The following is a 15,433-nucleotide window of genomic DNA, read 5'->3' as shown; positions in this document are numbered from 1 at the left end:
GTGCAGGCGCTCACCACAGACGTCAGCCTCATACTGGAGGTGTGTCACACACACACACACACACACACACACACACACCCCTGATCGCCAGCTTCCACCACAGACGTCAGCCTCATACTGGAGGTGTGTGTCTCTCTCTCACACACACACACACACACACACACACCTGATCGCCAGCTTCCACCACAGACGGCAGCCTCATACTGGAGGTGTGTCACATATACACACATACACACACACACGATCGCCAGCTTCCACCGCGTGCAGGCGCTCACCACAGACGTCAGCCTCATACTGGAGGTGTGTCACACACACACACACACACACACACACACACACACACCCCTGATCGCCAGCTTCCACCACAGACGTCAGCCTCATACTGGAGGTGTGTCTCACACACACACACACACCTCTGATTGCCAGCTTCCACCAGACGTCAGCCTCATACTGGAGGTGTGTCTCTCTCTCTCACACACACACACACACACACACCTGATCGCCAGCTTCCACCACAGACGTCAGCCTCATACTGGAGGTGTGTCACATATACACATACACACACACAGACACACACACACACTGCTGCTGTAACTGAGGTTTGCTCTTCTCTCAGGCCCTGAAGGACAGTAAAATAGTGGATATCACGGATATGAAAATCCGCTGCAAGGAGGAGCCGGAGAAATGGCCCCTGCCGGGCCTCGCTCTGCCCGACCAGTCGCAGACAGACTTCTCCCAGTTCATCAACTGCCCGGAGTTTGTTCCCAGGAACGTTGTGAACAAAAACACAGGTGAGCGCTGACTCGACGTGAGGGGCCGTTCTGGGGTGTGTTTCCCGAAAGCAGCGTTAGCCAGCTGTGGTCACAAGTTCCGTCGTTATCATCATAGTTCAACGAGTCTGTGTTTCCCGAAACCATCTTTCCAGCGAACATTCGCAAACAGCATCTCAGAGTTGTGTGTGTGTAACGACAGATCTCCTGTGGTTAGAAGAAGAGTTTCTAGTTTGCATGACATGTGGACTCAATAAATCCTAGCGGCTAAATATAATCAAGCTGACATTCAGTGCAACCGGTGTCTTTAATTTACAATACATGCAAATGTCATTTACGTCTTTTAGTTCGTCAAGAGATTTAAAGTGTAGTTTTTGAAGAGTGTGTGAACGAGCTCTAGTGTGTGAGAACGAGTCTATGATTGAATCTGGAAATAAAGCAAAATAACTGAGAAAAATGAGAAATAGTCCTCAGATGCCAGTCTGTGATTTATAGCAAAACATCTCGCATTAATTCAATCTGAAACAGATTCATTAGTAGTCATTACTCCACCACCTGCGTGACATCATCAACCAACGTGGTTGAATGACCAATTTGCGACAATATGGTTTCGGGAAACAGTCGTGGACTAGCTAGTGGATTCTTCAACGATGATCGTACTGTGATAGTGAAGCAGGAGTTACAGCGCTGTACGGGACACACACTCCTGACTGAGCCTTTGACCCCGACAGGTTCCCCGAGATCCTCCACACCCCAGCACCACAAGACTGATGACGTCAGCAACCTGAAGCTGATGCCCAAGGGCCTGTCCGCCAGTCTGCCGGACCTGGACTCGGAGTCGTGGATCGAGGTCAAGAAGAGGCCGAGGCCGTCACCCGCTCGACCCAAGGTAGGAGGAGCAGGTTTATGAAGGACTAGTTCACTTCAGAATTAACATTTCCTGATAATTTACTTCCTTCTCCACGTCATACATCGATTCTTTTTTGATTGGAAGAAATTGGAAGATTGATTGAGATCTTAGATGAGTGAGATTGGCCTGTTTTGTTATTGGCGGAGTATCCGAAGCTCGTGTGAAGGCTCCGCCCTCTTCTGAGCAAATGTGACATAATCTGTGGGTATTTTGAGCTGAAATTTCAGACCCATTCTGGGGACACCGTAGATTTATATTTCATCTCGTGAAAGGGGCGTAAAAGATCCCCTTAATGATTAGCTCTGTTGAACTGGATTGAATCGATTCCAACTGTTGGAATCAACACCTCAGAATCAAGGGATTGATTATGTTTGGCCCTCCTGAACCCGTCTGGGTCGTCTGTCCCACCACAATCAAAGGGACAAATGAGAAATTGTATTTATTTGCAGCAACAGCTCTCCGTATGTTGAGTTGATGCAAAACCATGACATAACATAGATGTAGTTGAGCTTTAATAGTTTAACAACGATTATCAGTTTAAAGTTTGGTTGGGCTTGATATAGTGTTCCTTATATCTTACCACAGATCCAGTGATCATGGATATTGACATGCAGCAGGAATTGTGTTTCCTGACATTTATATGAGCCTGATTTCGAGACAAGGGAAATACATAAAGCAAATTTGCCTGTGAACGCTTTATAGAAATACAATATAGGTCTAAATCCATGTGATCAGTCATATCAGTGTTTTATTTATATATATATATATCATATCGTCCAGCACTAAAACTTATGTAGTTTATTTTTTTGTCAGTTTATTTAAAAACATCCAATTATGCAGAATATATATAATGGTAAATATTTAATTGATGAGTTGTCAATACAATATATAAGGTATGATTTTACCCTTAAATTCAGCATATTGACACACAAATGCCTGGATCCAGTCGTTTCTGTGAATCACAGCGATCCATTTGCTTCTGTTCTGTCGCTTTCGGCAGTGTGTAAAAATACACCTCAGATTTCTTGTCAGATCTAGTTGTTCAGTCAATCTCAAAGCTCTTTCCCGTTTCAGATGTGTTTTGTGTGTTTTTAGCCTTTTGTTGGTGCCTGCAGCATCATTAACCCTCTGGTGGCGCTCGGCTGTCTTGCAGAAAGCGGATGCGGTGCGTTCGCCGGCTCAGACCGGCCCGGCGTCAGGCGAGGAGCAGGACGAGCCCGAGGAGCTGGACTTCATGTTCGACGAGGAGATGGAGCAGATCGACGGCCGGCGCAACACTTTCACCGACTGGTCGGATGAGGACTCGGACTGTGAAATCGACGATCGAGACGTCAACAAGATCCTGATCGTGACTCAGACGCCGCCGTACCTGCGCAAGCACCCGGGAGGAGACCGCACGGGGAACCACACCTCCAGGTCCAAGCTGAGCAGCGAGCTCGTGAAGGTCATCAACGACGGGCTGTACTACTACGAGCAGGACCTCTGGGACGACACGTACGAGCCCGAGTATGCCATGATCAAGGTGAGCTGGTTATTTATCTTGTGTTTTGGCATGTTTGAGCATTTCCAAAAGATCTAAATCAGTAATAGAGAGAAAGCAGGATGACGTCCTACTGTAGTGCACTTAAACTCGTCATAAAGGGGAGTTTCGCTGGTCTCTTCTCCTCTATTGTGTCGTATATCAGAATGAAACGCTTCTGGAGCAAAAACAAATGTGGGCGGGGCTTGGTTGTGTCTGTGGATAATTGATTGGATGGTTGTGGTTTGCTATTGGCTGATCTCATGTGAGTGACAGGTTATAGCCCCGCCCTCGTCATCAGAGAAGAGAAGAGATGCTGCAAGAAGTTATTCTGATTCAAGACTATTAAAACAATCTATAAATAGAATTGTCAGTTTTGATTTCATGGAGACTTTAAAGCGTTTTAGGCGGCTTGGCGAAGAGTGAAACGGTTTTTAAAATTGCATTGAGAGCGTTCCTTCATTGTTTTCATCCACAACATTTAAATATCTTAAAGTCTCCCTGTAGTCAATACATTTGATCACTTAAAACTCATCTTTGATCACTAAAATGACATATTTAAACGTTTTTTCCTTGAAAAATGTCTTCATGGCTTAAAATATCTTGAATGTAACTCGACACCCTTGCCTCATTTAGTATTCACGGTTCTATGAATATGCAAATGAGCCCCGCCTCCACTCAGCTCAGAGATCCACTGGTTGACGATCACACGTTGATCTGATTGGTTACAAGGTAGTTTGTGACGTCAGAAACACCAGCGATTTCAAAGCGTGTTTTTGAGACTGTCTTTGGTTCACTGCAGTTTTAAGGAGGAAATACTCAGCAATGGAGTCGACTTATGAACTTACACATGGTTTGTCTTAAAGCAGATTAAAAACACCACATAGACACATAAACAACATTACAAGCTGGATTTAACACAGGGGGACTTTAAAGTTTATCAGTAGTGAAGGGTCATGTGATGTGGCAGAAATGTGTGCATTGATGTGTTATGAGCGGTGACAGCTGATCTGAGGTGGTGTGTGTGTGTTCATTGTGTCGGCTGTCATGAGATGAGTTTAATTCTGTCAGATTCTGGGTGTGTGTCCATTCTCCAGTGCTTTTCTTCTCGTGTGCGGAGAGAGTGTGTGCTTTAGCGCAGTGCTTCTGGACCCGGCCGCACAGAATAGTCTTCCACCAGAGTGTTTGTTGTGGTCTTTTGTGCTGTGCTCTTTGTGCCGCTCACGTGCGAGTCCTGGAAGGCCAGCAGAGCCGCTAGAAAAGCCAGATAGTGTTAGCTTGTTCAGTTTACTGGTGTCTGACTAGCAGCGCGGGGATTCATGGCTCTTTTCGGCGCACAGGTACGGGCGAGATGTGTATCCTCATGTGTTGCTGTTGTCAGTAAGTAGCATTACTGTTGTGCTTGTTTCGTTGTCCTGCTGGATTATATGGAGTGAGGATGACTGTGTGTGTTCTGGTTTTTGTGTTTCAACGGCATGTTGTTGTAACTCTTGTATGTTTTCGCAACAGCAAGAAGTGGAGAACTTCAAGAAAGTGCACCTGATCAGCAGAGAGGAGTTCGACTGTCTGACCCCGGAGCCGCCCATCGACCCCCACCAGGAGGTTCCCCCGGGCCCGCCGAGACCCCAGCAGAGTGAGTGTGTTACTGCACTGGGACTCGTGCTCCAGTCCTGTGGGTCGTCACGGGTTAAAAAAATAAGTGTTCATTAATTTACATCCCAACGTTTCTAACAGTCTAAAAACATTCAAATAACGTTTAATTTATGCGCAGTATAACCGGTTGTAAATTGACACACAACATAAGCTTAACATCCGCATCGAACAGTATGTGCATACTAGTGATGCTCTAATATGAACATGTTGGCCTATTATTATAACCGATAATTCTTCATATTTGAAAGCCGATAACCGATATTAGGACTGTCACTTTACGTTCGAAAATCGATTGCACAGTCGATCGGACCAACTAACGCAAGTTTCGAAAACGAAAATAGGGAATCAATTTTAACGGTCTTTTCTCGGAGCGCGTCCAGCTCGTCACGCTCGCAGCGAACGCGCGTCACACAGCGACTGCAGGCTCTGACACACACGCATAACAGCACATTATACTTCTGCATAATGTGTCTCTTTTTACAACAAAACTGTGAATTCTGCCGGTATGCAGACAGTCTCATGCATACAGATACAGATTCGGGCTACAGTCTACAATCACCTACGTTGGCGAAATTTGTTTGACATTTCTAATCGTAAACACAGCCATGCTGAAGCCTGCAGTGATGTTGTTCATTGATGCTATGGCAGTCCACTCTGCTTATTGTTTTTCGGGAATGTTGCACTCCTGTTTGTCATTGTGCACGAAACTTCACGCCAATAAATCATCAGGAATATTGCTGACTTGTGCGCGTCTCAAGCGCCCTCTTTACGTTCGTCCTAATGCCTGTTAGTTGTCCGTGGATTTGCCCATATTTGGCGTTTAAAATGGAAACGTCTTTAGACATGGGAAATCGATTTTACAATCGATTCAATGAACACTTATGTCTCAAAAATCGAACAGGATTTTTTCACAAAAGTGTCAGCCCTAACCGATATATTGGCCGATAAATCTAAACTTGAATTTTTATATAATTTTTGAGAGCCTGGTATAAAAAACAAAGGTCTCGCCATTAAAAGCCGTGTCCCAAACACACAATTATAATGTTCTCATGATAATTTTATGTAGCCGATATGACACGTTGCACTGAACTGTATTTTCCGTTTTTTAAGTGATTCCAATCATATTTCAAGCAATTTAAGGCCATCACGCAGCTGAAGGAAATAATCCATTATTTATTAGCTTTAATATATTGAGCAAATTTTCTTATTGGGCTGATATCATTAATGTTAAAAATGAACATATATTGGCTGATGCAGATATATCGTGCATCCCTAGTGCATATGTATGTTAATAACATTTATTTTAACAGTTAGCCTTCAAGTGTTCTACAACATTAGCCTCCTAGTATAACATCTCACAGGTCTTCAGCAGCGAGAACAGTGACGGACCTGTACTCGCATCACTCTGACCGGCTCAAGAGTTGGTGATGAGCAGCAGACCACATGAGTTCTGTCATCGTCCTCCGGCCTCATGATCTCTTCACTCGCTGGTTTGAGTTAAAAACGCTTGATAGCTTCCGACTAGTCCATGCAAGCCTGTGTTAATAATCTACACAGCATGAACAAACTCAAAGCTTTTATAAGGGAAATCTCACAGATCTCACCACACATTCGCTTCAACCCTGAAACCTCATGCAAGTTCATTTATTTGTTCGATGGTTTCGCGTGCAGAATACGACGGTCTCTAGCACACAACTCCATCGCACATATGCAGGGAAAAGCTAATCTTGGGATCAGGTCTGAAGAAGAGAGAATTGTGATGACTCAGAAAATCATATTTTTCTTCTTGGGGATGTTTTTCTCTTTTTGCGTGTTGAACTCATTCTCAATACAATACAAAAATGAGTCCTCAAAAGCGTCTTGTGTGACTTGACCTTCTCCAAACCTGTCATGTGGGCTTTAACCGCGAGTGTTTTCTCTCCCATAGTCCCCACGGAAGCCTTGGCCAACAAGCTGTTCGGCGCCCCTGAGCCGTCGGCCATCGCTCGCTCTCTCCCGACGACAGTGCCTGACTCGCCCAACTACCGCAGTGCCCGAACGCCCCGGACCCCCCGCACCCCCCGCCTGAAGGACCCCACGCAGACGCCACGCTTCTACCCTGTGGTGAAGGACGGCCGGCCGCTCGATGCCAAAGTGCGTATGAGCTCCGGTCCTGCTTAGAGAAGTTCACATTTCCTAATAATTTACTCTCCCCCACGTCATCCAATGTTCATGTGTTTCTTTCTTCAGTGGAAAAGAAATGAAGGTTTTTGAGGAAAACACTCCAGGATGTTTCTCCATATAGTGTCTTCAATGGGGTCCAACGGGTCGAAGGTCCAGGTGTGAGTTTCAGTGCAGCTTCAAAGTCTCGACACGATCCAGCCGAGGAATAAGAGTCTCATCCAGACAAACCAGCCGACATTTATAACAAAATAAACATTTATATACTTTTAACCACAAATGCTGGTCTTGCACTCGCTGTGATGCGCCACACATTACGCAATCAGGGTGAAAGGTCAAGCGTGACGTAGGCGAAAGAACCGACCTATTGTTTACAAAGCGAACGTGCAAAGACTTGAGTAAAAAAAAATACTAAATGAATAAATAAAAGATTTAAAAAAAAAAAACAACGATGTTGGATAATTTTGAAGTTGGAGGAGAAAATCTAATATTCGCCCTATCCTACATCTTCCTGATTGCGTAATGTGTGGCGCATCACAGCGAGTGCAAGACCAGCATTTGTGGATTAAAACTATATAAATGTTTATTTTGTTATAAATGTCCGCTGGTTTGTCTAGATGAGACTCTTATTCCTCGGCTGGATCGTGTCGAGACTTTGAAGCTGCACTGAAACTCACATCTGGACCTTCGACCCGTTGGACCCCATTGAAGACACTATATGGAGAAACATCCTGGAGTGTTTTCCTCAAAAACCTTCATTTCTTTTCCACTGAAGAAAGAAAGACATGAACATCTTGGATGAGGTGAGTAAATTATCAGGAGATTTTAATTCTGAATTCCTGAGTCTCACTCCCGCTTCTGTCCTCTTCCAGACCCCTCGCAAGAGGAAGACGCGACACAGCTCCAACCCGCCCATGGAGTGTCATGTGGGCTGGGTGATGGACTCGCGAGAGCACCGCTCGCGCACCGCCTCCGTCAGGTGAGAGTGTGTGTGTGTGTTACAGATGATGATGGTGAACCAGAATATCTCTCTCTCTATCTCTCTCTCTATCTCTGTCTCTATCTCTATCTCTATCTCTCTCTCTCTCTCTCTCTCTCTCTCTCTCTCTCTCTCTCTCTCTCTCTCTCTCTCTCTCTCTCTCTCTCTCTATATATATATATATCTATCTCGTCGCTGCCCGATGAAACTCACGTATGTCCAAAACAGTTACTTTTCAGGAAGTGAAAAAAACACCGTAATTTCAAAAGCAGTTGAACGTAGCGTTGTCATGCTTGGTACGGCATCTTTAAATGTAACCATATTCTTGCCAGTGTAATGATATAATCCACATTTGACCAAAATCGAGTTTAAATGGACATATGTGCATATTTTACAGTAACGGTGGTCGATACGCGTTCTTCCGATCATTAATTAGAATGGCCAAGTCGCGTTTCATATTGACAGATGAATAGGCTACGCTCAGTTTATTAAATGTCTCTTGCAAACTATGAAGGGATAATGAATCAATACACTCATTGCTGACCCCAGGGCCGGCGCGTCCATATAGGCGAACTAGGCAATTGCCTAGAGCGGCACTTTTGTAAGGGCAGCAAAATGTGTGCCAACCGGGAATGAACAATTCACAAAATAGGCTAGGCTATGATCATATAATCATACATAATCAGAGAGTAGCCTTTTTCTTTTCGTTTTGAATTATTTTGTTTAAAGACTTTTCAAGCTTTGTGTATTTGATGTCTTTCTCATGTCTGTGTGAGGCATACACTGAGTTAGGATGAGATGCGCTCCAGTTAACGTGCAATGCAGGCGCCTCCATGATTATATTGTCTGCTATATATTTGCTTCTTATTTATTAAATCCACTCCAGGCAATTGGTTGATGAAAAATTGATTAAAATTAAGATACAATTTATACAAAACGAAATTCACTTTTAAAGAAAGGTTTTCTACTAAACAAAACTTAATGAAGTGGTCAAAATCATGTCTGACCCGTCTCAAATTGTGCATCCTATTACTCGTGCTGTTCACTTTTCATACTTTCAACAGTATAGTAGACCTACAGACTCTATTTGTACAAATTGTTGCACGTTCATTTAATTCTGCATTTTGTACACACAAGTTGAAAGGCTTCAAATCAAGTTCACGGATAATTGTGCGTGCATTTATTAATCATTATGATACTAAAATCATAACAAAGTAGGCTATGCTATGTACAAAAAAATACAGCCATTTCTGTTTTTTTCTTTTAAACAAAAAAACAAGCTGCACCCTTTTTTTTACATTTCATCTTTCATTCCGAAATAGAATAATGAATGAACGAAAAAGTACACGGACCCAACATGTAGGCTATTAGCCTTTTTACCCGTTATCAATCTAAATTAATCTCGTTTTTAATTTAACTTAATTTCGTTTTTCTTTATTTAATTTTCGTTTTTTCTTTATTTAAATGTCTTTTTTCTTTATTTAAATTTCATTTTTTCTTTTTTTTAAATTAGTTTTTTTTCTTTATTTAAATTGTTTTTCTTTATTTAAAATTCATTATTCTTTATTTAAATCTACCCTTTACTGTGTCAGTAATTTATTAGTCAGAAAAATATTAGACTACATTAAAAGTATTGCTTAAGTTAACAGACCCGTGCGTTAACATCTCCACAATAAACAGTGACAATTACTTCGTCTTGACCATTTACCGGTAAATAACAGTTGTGAATATATTGCTAATATATATAATAAACTTGAACAGTTGTCAAAAACAAACGTTTGCTGATACTTTACCTCACAGAGTTATTCGGCTATCCAATGCTGAGCTTCCAGAGACGCTTAGACCGGCGAGATGCCTCCACAGGGCGGGAGATACGCTCCGTGATTGACAGCTTTGACACCAAATGGATATACGTGAAAATCAGATGACATGATTTCACAACTTTTCAATGGTCATTTAGATATGTGAAGCATACTGTATACGGAAATGAACCTGGACATTCTATCCGTCGAAAAATCTCAAAATCGGCTAAATGGACATGCGCGGTTTTCATCGGACAGCGACGATATATATATATATGAACTAAATTAATTGGAAAAAAAAATTTGTACAACAAAAATTAGCCATCACAGCTTAAGCTGGACTGTGATGCTATTTTCTTCTGGAAACAAACTTTGTTGCAGTATTTTCCTGTTATCTCTGTAAAGCTGCTTTGAAACGCTGTGTTGTAAAAAGCGCTGTATAAATAAAGGTGGCTTGTCTTGTCTGTAGCTCGACCGCGAGCCCGTCGGAAGGCACCGCAGCGATGGGGAACTACGGCTGCACGCCTCAGTCTCTTCCCAAGTTCCAGCACCCGTCGCACGAGCTCCTGAAGGAGAACGGCTTCACACAGCACGTCTACCACAAGTACCGGCGACGCTGCCTCAACGGTGGGTTATCACAGTTTACTTTGATGATGTTTTGAATGGCTTTATACCAGTGGCGCTCCACTCGTTTGGCCATGGGACCCACATTTTCCCCTGGTCATCAAGCCGTGACCCACTTTTTTAGGAATATATACAGTAGTCAACATTTGAAGTGGATCAAAAGAGTTCTTCAGAGTTGTCCTAGGACAAGAACGGGTAATGTTCAAAGTTCATGTATAACTTTGATGAAAGGTTTTGATCAACTTCAAATGTTGACTACTGTCTGTATATGTAGGCCTATTATAATACATTTGTTTACACAAAAATTGACACACACAAGAACTGTCCCCCTTTACTTAACACACACATACAAGAATATAACTAATACTGATAAATAAACAGTAGGCCTATAAGGTTAAGCTGTTCAATAGCAGTCCCAAACTAGTTTTTGTTAATATGATGTTGGTATGAGCCACCACAATCAATTCAAAATATACAAAATAACACAAAGTAAAAATAGTGTCATTTTGAGGTTATGGAAACAGCAGTTACCATGGTGACACACAATAATAACAAGAACTGTTAATGAAACATGGAAACTGCTCCTGATGAACAGATTGAACATCATCATCCCTGCATGCTAATCCTTCTCAGATAACACACGATGGACCAGTAACGAGATGTATTGGTATTTTACTTTTATTTCATGAGTTACTAATTTACAACGTAACAACGTCTCATGCTCATAGTTTCTTTTGCGCTTTATATTTAGTGAAACGATACACATGCTCTAAACACACATCTTAATCACGCTGAATGTAAGTGGACTTTTTTTGTAATCACGGCTTTGAACGATTACGTAATCATGGCGTCCGTAATCGTAATTGCGATTAGAAATGCGATTAAGTGAGCAGTCGTTCTGATCTGTGGTGTTTCTGGTCCTGCAGAGCGCAAGCGTCTGGGCATCGGCCAGTCTCAGGAGATGAACACGCTGTTCCGCTTCTGGTCCTTCTTCTTGCGGGATCACTTCAACAGAAAGATGTACGAGGAATTCAGACAGCTGGTGGTGGAGGATGGGAAGGAGGGATACAGGTATGAAAATAATGCTTGAAGCTTTTTATTTGAACAGGAATGTTTGCTCGAGAGCGGGGTGTAAAGTCACTTCAGTGTTAGCAGTGATTTTAATTGCTCTCTGAATCAAACGTTGGCATTTGGAGAGAATTACCCTTTTTTTTTTTTTAAGGCAAACTCAAAGATCATGTGGCAGTTCAGTTCTCAGCATATAATCTACAGAAATTTGCGCACGTTAAAAAGTAAATGCGACCTCACGTTGTGCCAATCACATTTACACACTGCAAAAATCATACAAAAATCGGATCAGATTTGATTTTCTGCCTTTTCCGCATCCGTATCAAGCATTTTGAGAAAGTGTTTTGACAGTTCAGAGTTCCAAAGTCCAGAACTGTTCAGGATCAATTGGTTCACAGAAATTGGTGGTCGTCTTTTTAATATGTGGATCCAGTATCGCTAGCAAAGCATCAAACTGAGCCACTGACACCCTGAAGTAAAGTTTGAATCATGGGGATAATCCCGCAGGAACTCTCCTTCCTCTCTACGCAGTCTCAGGATTGGATGGACCCAATATTTCCTCTTTTTTTTTTTTTTTTTTAAGAGAGGACAACAAAATCATCTTTACTACTTGAAGACTTCATTTTGTATTGTTTTGTGTTTTTTTACGCATCGGACTCTGTGTGCAAGGTTTCTGTGCGTGACGAATTTTTAGGATGACGAACAAACGCATGTGAAAATGTCTGACTCCGTGTGCAAGGACCCTAACCCTTTAACCCGGTTTCGCTTCTCTGTTTGTAATCAGATCATTTTAAGCCGCCAAACTCCAGGAAAGTTTTCAGTTTAATTATCTAGTAAATGAATTAATTCAAACAATCAATCCATGATAGCACTAATGTAAAGAAAACCAGGCTGATTACATCAGAGATCAGAGGTCAAAGTTTATTTATAAAGCACTTTTTTTTAAAACAGCCAGTGTTTATCAGAGTGCTATACACACACATCCCATATCAATGATACAAACAGTCAACAGCACAGAATAAAACAATAAGACAACTCTCACATAGCGTCAAATGCCAAACTATAAAAATAAGTTTTTAAGCTAGATTTAACAGTGTTTGAGCCTGTGCAAATGCTCGGTCACCCCTGCTCTTCAGCTTTACCCGTGGGACTACTAAAAGCAAATGGTCAGCAGACCTAAGTGCTCTTAGCGGAGCAGGTCACAAAGATATTTAGGTGCTAAACCATTATGAGATTTAAAAACAAACACCAAAATCTTAAAATGAATCCTGAAATGAACAGGCAACCAGTGAAGAGAGGTGAAGATGTGTTCCCGCTTTCATGTACCCGTCAACAGGCGAGCTGCTGCATTCTGGACCGTCTGCAGTCTGGAGAGAGAGGCCTGACTAATGCCTATATAGAGGCCATTACAGTAATCCAGACAAGATTAAATGAAAATATGAACAAGTTTTTCAAAGTCTTTTAAAGACTGGTTAGATTTCACCTTGGTGAGTTGTCTCAATTGGAAAAAACTAGTTTAAACCGAGTTAATCTGTTTGTCCAGTTTAAAATCACAATCCATAATAACACCTACATTTTTTACATAGGGCTTCACAAGTGGGTTCAATTCACCAAGGTCCAAATCTATTGACTCATAAGTGCCTCCCGGCGTAAACAGCGTAACTTCTGTTTTATTTTCATTAAAACTAAGGAAATGTAGAGCCATCCAGGCCTTAATATCCTCAAGACACTGCAATAGAGGCGCTAAAGTGCCAGCGTCTTTTCATTTCAAAGGCATATAAATTTGTGTATCGTCTGCATAACAGTGAAAATAAATACCAAATTTCCTAAAAATATGTCCTAAGGGGAGCATATACAGGGAGAACGAAATGGGCCCCAAAATAGAGCCCTGGGGGACCCCACACGGGAAAGAAGCCGTTAACGAGACAGAGTCTTTAAAACGAACTGAGAAAGTTCTTTTGGACAAATAGGATCTAAACCATGGCAGCGCAGTGCCCTTAATGCCAACACATTGTTCTAAGTGTGTAATCAAGATCTTGAGGCCCTCAGTATCAAATGCAGCCGAAAGGTCTAGTAAAATCATGGCAGAGAAAATAGATTCGTGGCCAGATTTCAGTGAATTATTCATGTTATTCATATGATAATTCATTAATATAATTATTAATTATTAATTCCAGTGTCTGTTTAGCTTTAAAACACGAGCTCTGTCATATTCTGTGATTGTTTCTGAAGAGCGTGAACCCTTGCGCATCACGCTGTGAGAAATACAGACCGAGCGGAACCGATCAGATGATACGCAAACTGCGTTTCTCGACTGGATAAAGCAAACAGCGTCTCGCTAGTAAAGTTCTGCGGGATGTGGATTAATCAAGGTAAAGATTGCAGTGACGTACAGGAGTCGTATAGTAGCACGAGTGAGTGTTATATTAATGTGCAAAACAGTGTGTGTGCTCTCGACGCACTGATCGCACGCTGTATTTATAAACAGACACATTTCAGTACCTTCACATTATTTCCACACATTCAGGATAATGTTTTGATTCGTCACGTTGCTGTTTATTAATTCTGAATGATTCGTAGTTTTTGAAGAGTGCGCGTGTGTGAAACACCCCTGTTCGTTATCACAACTTGACTTTTTTTTTTTTTTTGTCCTTTTGGAGTCTCCAAGTGTCCTTTTTTTGTTAGTTTTGTGAGAATCACGCTTCAATCTGATGGTTTACTGTGCTGGCAAATGACGACAAAATGAACGTTAAACAAGATAAATGATGCTTAATTTCACTATAAGTATGCGATTAATCAAAATAAAAAAATGTAATCGATTGACAAGCCCTACTGTTTACAAGGAGCAAATGATATGAAAAATGTATTTTTGTTTCTATTGAAAGCTGATGATTTCGATTTTTCAGGATTCTGTGACCTCAGTATGGCGTTTGACTGCATTCCCAGTGTGATCTCTTGTTTTTGAGCGGTCAGTGATGTTCAGTGATGTTCTGAATTGACAGCGCTGTGTTGTTTCTCAGGTACGGTCTGGAGTGTCTCTTCAGGTTTTATAGTTATGGACTCGAGAGGAAGTTCAGGCCGGACATATTTAAAGATTTTCAAGAGGAGACCACTAAAGACTATGAAGCAGGTCTGTCTTAGCAAACAACAGATGCATTTGTGAAGTGTGTGTGTGTGTGGAGCTCTTGTTTATTTCTTCTTCATACGCCCTGACAGGCCAGCTGTATGGACTCGAGAAGTTCTGGGCTTTTCTTAAGTACTCGAAAACAAAGAACATGGAGATCGACCCCAAGCTGCAGGTGCATCTCAGCAAGTTCAAGCGTCTAGAGGACTTCAGAGTGGACGTGAGTCGGGCATTTCTCCTCATTTTCAAGCATGGAATCAACATGGTTAATTTCATAATCACATTGATTGCATTTTTCTAAATTAAAAAGTTTTGGGATTTTTGTCATGTTAGAAGTCACTTTGTCAAACTTTATTCCTTCTTGGTTGGCGTCACATGGGTCGTGTTTACAGCTGGTATTAAGATGTGTTTTGGTGGATCGGATCACAAGTAGAGGAGGGAGACACATTCCCGTTTACACCTGGTGTTTTAATCCCTCTCTTCCGTCCACTTTCAACCACTTCTGTCCTGATTTCTTCAGGGGAGGGTCTGTGAGCGGGTAAATGTGTGGGTGTTTTCACATCTTTCTATCTAATGGTCGAAAGAAGCTCACGCATATGAACATACGGAGAACATCAGCTTTTGTTTCTGCTCTGACAGACACATGACCACCTGAACGCTGTGAGTGTGTTAGAAATCAGGAACAGTGGGAGAACATCAAGCTTGGTTCAGTTTTCATCTTCAAACCAAACTTGTGTCTTCAGCTGATGAAGTTTAAACCCGTCTGGCTAGAGCTCTCCCCATAATGTTCACGCGTTCGGTCAGTAGACGGAGAGAAGACGGCC

General features: G+C 42.0%; 1 protein-coding gene across 1 annotated transcript in view; it reads left to right on the top strand.

Annotated features, from left to right (window-relative positions):
- larp1 (La ribonucleoprotein 1, translational regulator) overlaps positions 1 to 15,433 on the top strand; it is a 36,189-nt gene that overhangs the window by 18,240 nt on the left and 2,516 nt on the right. The window contains exons 9-18 of the mRNA XM_084138233.1: positions 617 to 791; positions 1,502 to 1,659; positions 2,834 to 3,202; positions 4,709 to 4,832; positions 6,780 to 6,985; positions 7,885 to 7,991; positions 10,263 to 10,420; positions 11,344 to 11,488; positions 14,506 to 14,615; positions 14,702 to 14,829. Of these exons, the coding sequence (XP_083994359.1) occupies positions 617 to 791; positions 1,502 to 1,659; positions 2,834 to 3,202; positions 4,709 to 4,832; positions 6,780 to 6,985; positions 7,885 to 7,991; positions 10,263 to 10,420; positions 11,344 to 11,488; positions 14,506 to 14,615; positions 14,702 to 14,829 (1,680 nt within the window). The remainder of the gene's footprint in view (positions 1 to 616; positions 792 to 1,501; positions 1,660 to 2,833; positions 3,203 to 4,708; positions 4,833 to 6,779; positions 6,986 to 7,884; positions 7,992 to 10,262; positions 10,421 to 11,343; positions 11,489 to 14,505; positions 14,616 to 14,701; positions 14,830 to 15,433) is intronic.

This window comes from Abramis brama, assembly GCF_963993115.1.
Source record: "Abramis brama genome assembly, chromosome: 15".
NCBI classification, from domain to species: Eukaryota; Metazoa; Chordata; class Actinopteri; order Cypriniformes; family Leuciscidae; genus Abramis; species Abramis brama.
The sequence above is the reverse complement of the archived record's forward strand: the minus strand, read 5'-3'. Positions and strand labels throughout refer to the sequence as shown.